This window comes from Hyaena hyaena, unplaced genomic scaffold (assembly GCF_003009895.1).
Source record: "Hyaena hyaena isolate Hyena2069 unplaced genomic scaffold, ASM300989v1 scaffold_151, whole genome shotgun sequence".
NCBI classification, from domain to species: Eukaryota; Metazoa; Chordata; class Mammalia; order Carnivora; family Hyaenidae; genus Hyaena; species Hyaena hyaena.
In genome coordinates, this window is record NW_024080783.1 from 3,069,328 (window position 1) to 3,078,544 (window position 9,217).

General features: G+C 37.7%; 1 protein-coding gene across 1 annotated transcript; it reads right to left on the reverse strand.

The window, feature by feature from the left end:
• Nucleotides 1-2,391: 2,391 nt before the first annotated feature.
• LOC120236298 (olfactory receptor 1L4-like) lies at nucleotides 2,392-5,891 on the reverse strand. The gene is made up of 2 exons (XM_039239031.1): nucleotides 5,863-5,891; nucleotides 2,392-3,328 (listed from the first exon to the last, which is right to left on the reverse strand). Exons 1-2 carry the CDS (start codon nucleotides 5,889-5,891, stop codon nucleotides 2,392-2,394), a joined length of 966 nt encoding a protein of 321 aa, XP_039094962.1.
• Between the last annotated feature and the right edge of the window lie 3,326 nt (nucleotides 5,892-9,217).

A 9,217-nucleotide genomic window follows, 5' to 3' on the forward strand; every position in this document is an offset into this window, starting at 1 on the left:
CATTTTAAAGACAAGAACCTGAAGGTAAAGAGACATTATGAAACTTTCTCCAAATCCGACAGCTAGTAAATGGCAGAATCGGGATTCCAGGATAGGCAGTGGGACTCCAGGAACTATAAAACTTGCCAGTACCTTCTAGTCACTGTATAAATCTTGGCCCATCAACACTGATTAAAATGGGACTAGTTTTAAAATGTTGAATATGTCTGGCTTCCTATGCCATCACACTTAAAAATATATGAATTTTGTTTTATTTATATCATGAAATACTTGCTATGTACAAAGCATCTAATAAAATGAACACATATGAAGCTACCACGCAAGAACTAGAATATTACCAATATCTTTGTATGATCCTTTCTGTATCAACTTTCTACCTCTTCCTTGAAGGTTACCATTATCTAGAATTGTATATTTATCATTCTCTTGTTTTATAAAAAAAAAGTTATATTGAGAGGATATATCAAATAGTTTTGCTTGGTTGATCCCTCAACTGTGCTATCATGTGTACCTATAGTTATTTTATTTTTTAAATTGTTGTATAATAGTGAATTTATTTATTTATTTATTTATTTATTTTTTTACAAATAGTTTATTGTCAAATTTAATGCTTATTGTATTTTTGAGAGAGAGAAAAAGAGACAGAGCACAAGTCAGGGAGGGGCAGAGGAAGAGGAAGACACAGAATCAGAAACAGGCTCCAGGCTCCGACCTGTCAGCACAGAGCTCGACATGGGGCTTGAATTCACAAACCGAACCACGAGATCATGACCTGAGCTGAGGTCAGCGCTTAACTGACTGAGCCACCCAGGCGCCCCTGAGAGCTTGTACTCTTTAAAGAACAATGTAATTATCCGCCCTATCTTTTCTTTTTCTCTGCAGAAAGGTTGCTACATTTCCTCATCCCTCTTTTGTATCCAGTCCCCTTAGTTCCTCCTGTGTAAAGTTACATTTTTCTCCTCCCACTTTTCTTCACTTGACTTCTTCACATCTCACAGCTTTAGATTGTATTTCAGAAGTTTGAAGTGCTGAACAGCATTCCTCATGAAGGTTCTGTTTGATAGAGGAATTATTTGAACATTATTGGAAACGAAGATGGTATGGAGGGAGGAGGGATGGAAAAAGGTGGCTGAGGGATATCTTATTATTGTGGACATTGGGGAGGCCTTCTCTGTACCCACTGGAATTCTTAAAAATATTGACAACATAGTGTTAAGTTTCTAAAGACAGAATCATTTATAGTGAAACACTTGGAAACACTGAAATAATTTCATGATGCACTTGGACTGAACTCACTTGGAGGATGTATGACAATGTGACTCTTTCCCACCTCACTACAGAACTTAGAACATTATTTGGGAAGGGTCTACTGACATATTGTCTTATAATTTTGATGTAATGGCTGAAATTTATTTGAAGCTTGCCATATGCAAGCCACTGTTCCAAACACTTAAGACATAAATAATATAGGTCTTAGGACACTTGTTATATCATTCAATTCTCACAATAATCCACTTTGCATATGAAAACTGAGGGAGAGAGAAGTTACTGTACTTTCCCAAGATTAGAGTTGGTGATGGTAGATTTGGGCTTACAGTACAACCGGTATAATTTCAGAATTAGGCTACAGAAGCTCAGAGGGGTTAAGTAAATAATTCAAAGTTGCTAAATTTGGAATTTTTCCTTTGACACTCACAACCACATGGTGAGATTACTTATTGTATCCATTATGTGGATGAAGAAAATGAGACTTTGGTAGACTTTAGTGGCTTGATTATGGTCACACAATTTGTGGGACTGGGTTGTAACTTAAGTTCTTGAACTCAGAATCTTAGGATTTTATTACTGTGCTGGCGAAGCTGCCTTCTCTGACAAATATGTGAACAGCTTTGAGGAAGTTATGAGCCATCCTAAAGGTAACAAGAAAATCCAATAGACCTCAGGGGACTGTGCGTGAGATGATTAACTCATATGATGAGAACATTGACTTACTGAGGCTTCTTAGGAGCTGACCTATATCCTAATGGATTAAAAAAAATCACTACCGAAGTGTTTCCTGCTTTTCATCAGGATACTTATTATACAACACTGGTCATGTCTGTGACACACATGAACCAGGAACTGTAGGAGAAAAAAAGTAAACTGTGTGTCTCATACAATAAGATATTAATGTCTGTGTCTCATTTATTTTTTACCAAGAAGTATAATAAACTTATATTGGAAATTGTCTCATTCCTCCTCACTGGACAGTGATTAACTTTGAAGACAGAGGAATGATTGAGGTATCTTTGCAATATTTTAATAATTAAGTACACTTCCTGGCACATAGCAGGTGTTTCATGGATTTTTATTGAATGAATGAATGCTGAGACGTACCATATATGGGTTTTGCTATTCAATTCTCCTGATCAGCTTTTTCAAGGCCTGCTTCATGTCCTTGTTCCTAAGACTGTAGATAAAAGGATTCAGCATGGGGGTAACTACTGTGTAGATGACAGTGATCACACGATCCTTTGTCACTGAGTAGGTGGATGAGGGGCGAATATACACGAATATTATGGTTCCATAGAACAGTGCCACAACTGTGAGGTGGGACCCACAGGTGGAGAAGACCTTGTACCTGCCTCCCCCAGAAGGGACCCTCAGAACGGCACGGGTGATGTAGACATAAGAAACAATGATCAAGACGAAGGGACTCATGATCACAAAGGAGCCCTCTGTGAAGGCCAAAAGCTCATTGACAGAGGTGTCAGAGCAGGAGAGTGTCAGCAGTGGCTGGACGTCACAGAAGAAGTGGTGGATGACGTTGGGCCCACAGAAGGAGAGGCGGGCCATGAGAATGGTGTGGGTGAGTGAATGAAGGTGGGACAGCACCCAGGACATGGTCACCAGCAGGAGACAGCGCTGGGAGCTCATGGTTGTGGTGTAATGTAGTGGGTTACAGATGGCCATGTAGCGGTCAACAGCCATGGCAGCCAGGAGGAAGCTGTCAGTGATGCCAAAGGCCACAAAGAAATACATCTGTGTGAGGCATTGGGCAAAGGGGATCTTCTTGCTCTTGCTCAGCATGTTTGCCAGCATCCGTGGCACGATGACGGTTGTAAAGCAGATGTCCACCAGGGACAGATTGGAGAGGAAGAAGTACATGGGGGTGTGGAGGCGGTTGTCCCCCCGGATGGCTGCAATGATGACTGAGTTGCCAGCCACATTGACCAGAAACATGGCTAGAAAGCTGGCAAAGAGCCACCTCTGGTGTTTGGGGTCACTGGTCAGTCCCAGAAGGAGGAATTCAGGCATATGGCTCTGGTTTCCCTTCAGTATTGATTTCCTATAGATAAAAAAATATGAAGGAATGTTAGTTGTGTGTCCTGGTTTGGAGTCTTTGATCTGGTAGAGGGGTATCTTAAAACTTGTTCTGGCTTATGCGTTGCAGGAGAGTCATCATGTAGCCCACCATGTATTCTATGATAGAACTCCATAACGTCATAGAATTGATGTTGGCTATCTTGATTTCATTTCATTTTTATTTTTTATTTTTTGAGAGGGCAGATGGAGGGAGAGAATCTTAAGCAGACTCCACACCTAGCACAGAGCCTAATGTGGGGCTCTGTCTCATGACTAAGACCATGACCTGAGACAAAATCAAGAATCGGCTAGCCATTCAGGCGCCTCTGGCTACCTTGATTTCAGTTCCAACTTTGTATCTGTCTAATTTTGTGAACTTGAACAAAGTACTTCATGTCTTGTTTTTGATCCAAAGACAAAACTTGTAATACCCATGTTCTTAGATTATTCTGACGATAGGTAGTAAAGATCCTTGGAAAACTGTTTAGAACGTAATCATTTTGCTTTGTTCCCAAGTTGTATCTAAGACTCACCCTTTTGCTCTGTCTTTGGTAACCCCTAGTTGCTTACACGTTGTGCTCCTGGCATGGATTTCTCTCTTTCTACTCCCACTACGTAATAAAAGTAGAGTACCGTAAATTCTCCCTATAGAAATCACATAAATACTGTAGAGGTTGTATTCTTGGATCCAACTCCTCTTGAAAAAAAGTGGTTTTGGAATGCATTTGAGAGTTTAATTATGGGGAAGAAGGTCAGACTAGGAATGGCTGGGACCTGGAAATTTGGCATGTCCGTCAGGGTGTGGAACTGTCAAAGGTAAGTGAGAAGTTGGAGAACTGACTCTGGCAGAGGAAGCCCAGTTACCCAACATTGAGCTTGGTGGTTTAGGGAGGTGGGTGGCGTGGAGGAAGACACAGAGGAACTAAATGGTGAGTGCTCTTATGGACAAGAACGGTCTAAGGGGTGGTAGAATGGGCAACGGAAACATGGGAAGTTGCTGTATTCTGGCAAAAGAATACTGAGAGGTATGCACAGAAAAGTGCCAAGGTTCAGAATGGGTTCTTTGTCCCCCCAAAGGCAAGATCCGAGGAGAAACCAAGTTTCCAGTATGGTAGGAGTTGAGGCACTCATCATCTATTTACCTAGGTATGGGTTCATTTGAAGTAGGACAAGACAAGAAACCATTGGGACATAGAATTAGAACCAGCCAACAACCACCTGGGTTGACAGTGAGATGCAGAGTCACAGAGCTTGCACTCCATATGTTCACCTCGACTAAGGACAGGATTGGTTTCAGAGAAAACAGAAGAAGAGAGAGCCTACAAGTAGTGGTCAAATAATCTTAGGTAAGGGAGGATACATTTAGGGATACAGTTTGAATTGGAGAAGTCTACATCCTATACTCCTTTGTGTCTTCATCATCTTTCTTTTACTTTTGACAATGAATCAGAAACAATTTTTTTTAATGTTTACTGACCTTGAATGAAACTCATGGTCCTACTTAGAACTCTAGCTTTTTTTTTCTCTTTTAATGTCTGAACAAGTGCATGCATACAGCAGCATTGTGTTTTGAAGTATTTCCTTCCTCTCTGAGATACTTCGTGCTCAGAAGGCCCAAACTGGATCCTTCCACTAGGCAAGGGTCCATTAAGGCATGAACAACATGTAGACAAGTCCGTGGTGAAAGTGCTACCAAGGCAGGGTCCAAGTTTGTTTTGCTTCTTACTGTTTTTCACCTGGCTCACAATTATTGGCTCACAGAAATGTCATCCTTGACCATCCCTTATATGACTGTGAGTTTTACATTAGTAACTGGGAGATTTGAGTCTTAGGGAAGTCAATGGGAAAAATTTATAATTTGGGGATTAGTTTTGATTCAGATCCTGGCTATTCCCCCTTGGGAATATGTGTTTCCATTTTTTTCCCCCAAAAAATGGGGAAGATAAAATGTCATCTCTTGACATTTACTGTGAAGTTCAAATAAGGTAACATATCTGAAAAATATTTGAGATCTACAGTGTTCTATGTAAATGTTGCTTATACTAATAATATTTTTGTTAGTATTCCATACCTAATTGTATACAGCTGAAAAATAGTAGATGCAATCTAGAGGAAGTCAGGCAGAGGTTAAGGGTAGGAGATGTAATCTAAAATAATCCAGACTAATGTATCTGAGGAGGGGACTCTAGTGGTCTCTGGAAGGAGATCTAATAAGCTAAGTGCTAAACTAGAGAGGACAACAGAGTGACAGGGTGCAGACCTAGGACAGATTGGTCTTTCCCAGGAAAAGAGGGAAAGGAACAAAAGTCCTCAAGGATTTTCTCTTCTTTAGGATAATTCTTATTGGAGTGTGTATTAATTTTCTATGGCTGCTATAACAAATTACCATTAACTTAGTATCTTAAAACAACACAAAATTTTATTTTACAGTTCTGTAGGACAGAAGTCTGAAAAGTCAAGATGTTGACAAGGCTATATTCCATCCTGGAGGCTCCACAGAAGAATCCAGTTCCTTACCTTTTCCAGCTTCTAGAAACTGCCCACATTACCTGGTGAGTAGCTCCCTCACTTTGTCTTCAATGCCAGCAACGATGGGTGAGTCCTTCTTATGTTGCCACCTCTCTTGTTCTCTTCTGCCTCACTCTTCCACATTGAAGGGCCCTGTGATTACACTGGGCTTATCTGGATAATTCAGGAGGATCTCTTTATTTTAAGGTTTTGGACTTCTGGCTTTCAGAACTGTGAAAGTACATTTCTGTTGTTTTAAGCTACCGAGTTTGTGGTAATTTGTTACAGCAACCCTGGGAAACTAATACATAGGTCCTATGAAATACCAATGATATAGACCCTTTGGCAAGATTAATCACAGAAAAAAGAATGCATGAAAAAATAATCAAGAAAGAAGTTATTTCAGGCATTAGAGATAAAAATAATGTCTTAATGAAATTGAAAATTTTATGAAAAGTTTAAATGAAATGGATAAATTCCTAGAAACATAGAAAATGTACAGGAATTATTTGAATAGACTAATCAATTATAAAAAAATTATAAGTGGTAGTCAAAAACCTTCACTCTCAAAAAACCTCAGGCCCAAATGGTTTTAAGGTAAATTGTACCAAACTTTCAAAATAGCTAAATCTATTAGCAAGTTGTTCCAGAAACGAGTATAGAGAGGGGAGAAAGGGAACCTCCCAGCCCACTTTACAAGATTAGTATAATACTGAGTCCAAAACCAGAATAAAAAAAAGAGAAGAAAATAAAATTATAGGCACATTTTGTTTATGTATATAGATGCAAAATATTAAATAAAACAATAGTTAAATGAAACTAACATAGCATTAAAAAATTACATCATGAGCAAGTGGAATTTGTCCCAGTAATGCAGATTTCAGAAAACTTCATCAATATACTTCTCCACATTGATAAAATAAAGGAGAATAATATTACATGATAATTTTCATTAAAAAAGAACAATCATTTGCAAAGTTCAACATCTGTCTACAATGATCTCTGTTAGAAAACTAGGAGCAGGAGGGGATATTCTTAACTTAGGAAAACTATCTATACCCAAGCCCTACAGCATATGTCACACTAAATAGATAAAACTTAGATGCATTATTTTAAGATGAGAAACAAGATTAAGACATCCATTATTTCCACAAATATTTAACATAGTATTGGAAATCCTACCTAACACTGTAAGAAAAGAAAAACGTGAAAAGAAAAGAAGGAAAACATATAATACCTTCATTATTTAAAGAAGATAGGATCATCTCCTTGGAGAAAAGAATAGAATCAACTGATAAAATATTAGAACCAATAAGTGAGTTCAGCAAGGGTGCTGGATACATGATCAACCTAAAAAATCAATAGCATCTCTCTAGAATAGGAAAGAAATAATCAAGAGAATAGAATAGAAGTAACCAATCAGAATATGTAGTAATAAATAAGACACTATCCACTGTTGCAGTACAGACTAAATCTCTAGGAATTAATTTATCTAAGAATACACAAAACGACTGTGTAGAAGCAAAATCTAATAAAGGGTGTATGGATAATTAAAATGAATGGAGAGACATCCATCTTCTTATGGAATAAATAATAGTACAAAGATGTTATTTCCCACATTAATCTATAAGTGTAATTGAATTGTAATCAAAATATCTGTTGGATTTTTTGAAGTCATTAATAACTTTATTCCTAATTTACAAACAATAATAAAGATCAGGAAACAGCTAAGTCAAACTTGAAAATAAAAAGTAAAGAGATGGCATTTGTCTTATTAGAGATTAAGAATAATAAAAGTTTGTAATAATAAAGACAGTGTGGTTTGGGTACAAGAACAGAAAAAAGACCAATGGATAAAACTAAGTAGCTCAGAGAGAGACTTATATTTATACAAGAACTTAATATAGGAAAATGGTGGTACTAAAAATGAATGGGAGGATAGGATGGAATGTTTGGAAGTATTGGAAAAATTGGCTCATTTTATTGAAGATTATCAGAAAGAATTGCTATCTAATATATATAAAGGTGGAATCAGGTAGATTATGGGCTTATCTGTGGTAACACATAAATCTATAAAGTTAATAGGAAAAGACTATAGGATAATATCTATGAACTAGAGGGGAAAAAACTTCTAAGATAAGACACTTAGTCTTAGAAAAAGGGCAAAAATAAATTGATTAAAGCATAATTATGAATGAAACTAACAGACATATGAAAGGCTATGAGAAGGTATTTGCAAATATAACAGGTAAATTAGTACTATGTAGAATATGCAATGATTACTTGCACATCAGAAAAAGAAATACAGAAATAAATAAATAGAAAAACGAGCAAGAAAGCCAAAAGGCTAATAAGCCTATGAAGAAATGCTCAAATCCATTGATTATCAGAGAAATGAGAACATAAACCATGAAATTTCATTTGACATTTGTTAGCTTGGCTAACATTAGAAAGGAGAATAAGGTCAATTCTTGCAAGGGCACGTGGCAATATAGGGATCCTTGGGCACTGCTGGTTGGGATATAAAACTGGTGCAAGACTCTACAGAACAAACTTGCATGATTTAGTCAAGTTAATGAATATCCCACAAGCCTACAACCCTACTCCTAGACGGAAAGCCCAGAGAGATTGATACACAGGCAAATAGAAGCTTATGGATGAGGATGTTTCCACAATGTCAGTTACAGTGATGGGGAATTTGCGGCAACATGGGTGTCCATCACTGGGCTGGTAAATGTGATAGGCGCCCACCATGGGGATAGTGCAGCTGTCTAGAAACAACTGATTAGAATTACTCAGAGCAACTTTGATAGATTTTTAAAAGCATAATCTAAGTGAAAAGTAAAGGAATAAATGAGATCTATAACACGAGATGTTTTATATATGTGTGTGTGTGTGTGTGTGCATATATCAACAAGTCATATTGTACACCTTAAAAATAATTTTAAAATGCAATAAAACAAGGATATCCATAAACAAAGTTGAATGCTAAGCATATTAGAATGGGGAGAGGGGACCAGTAGTGGGGAGTGGGTCTAAAAGTTCATGATTGAGTGAGGAAGCGAACAAATAAAAGAAAAAAAGGCCCAGTGTTGGCAATATGCTATGAACGGGGGTATGTGATTAATTCAATCCTTTGCATCTGAAGTCTATGCATAAGAAAAAGAATATCAAGTCTTAAAGAAAACTCAGAGATTTCTCTTCCTTTCTATTTATCAGAGCATGAACCCATCAGGAACACAGATGCCAGGTGATCCTGCTAAAATATTGCCAGTAAATGGAGCCCACTCTCTCCTAAAATGTGCCCTTGTCCCTTTGCAGTCAAAATTGGATAAGTCCATTTATCTTGGGTTGAAAGGCAAGA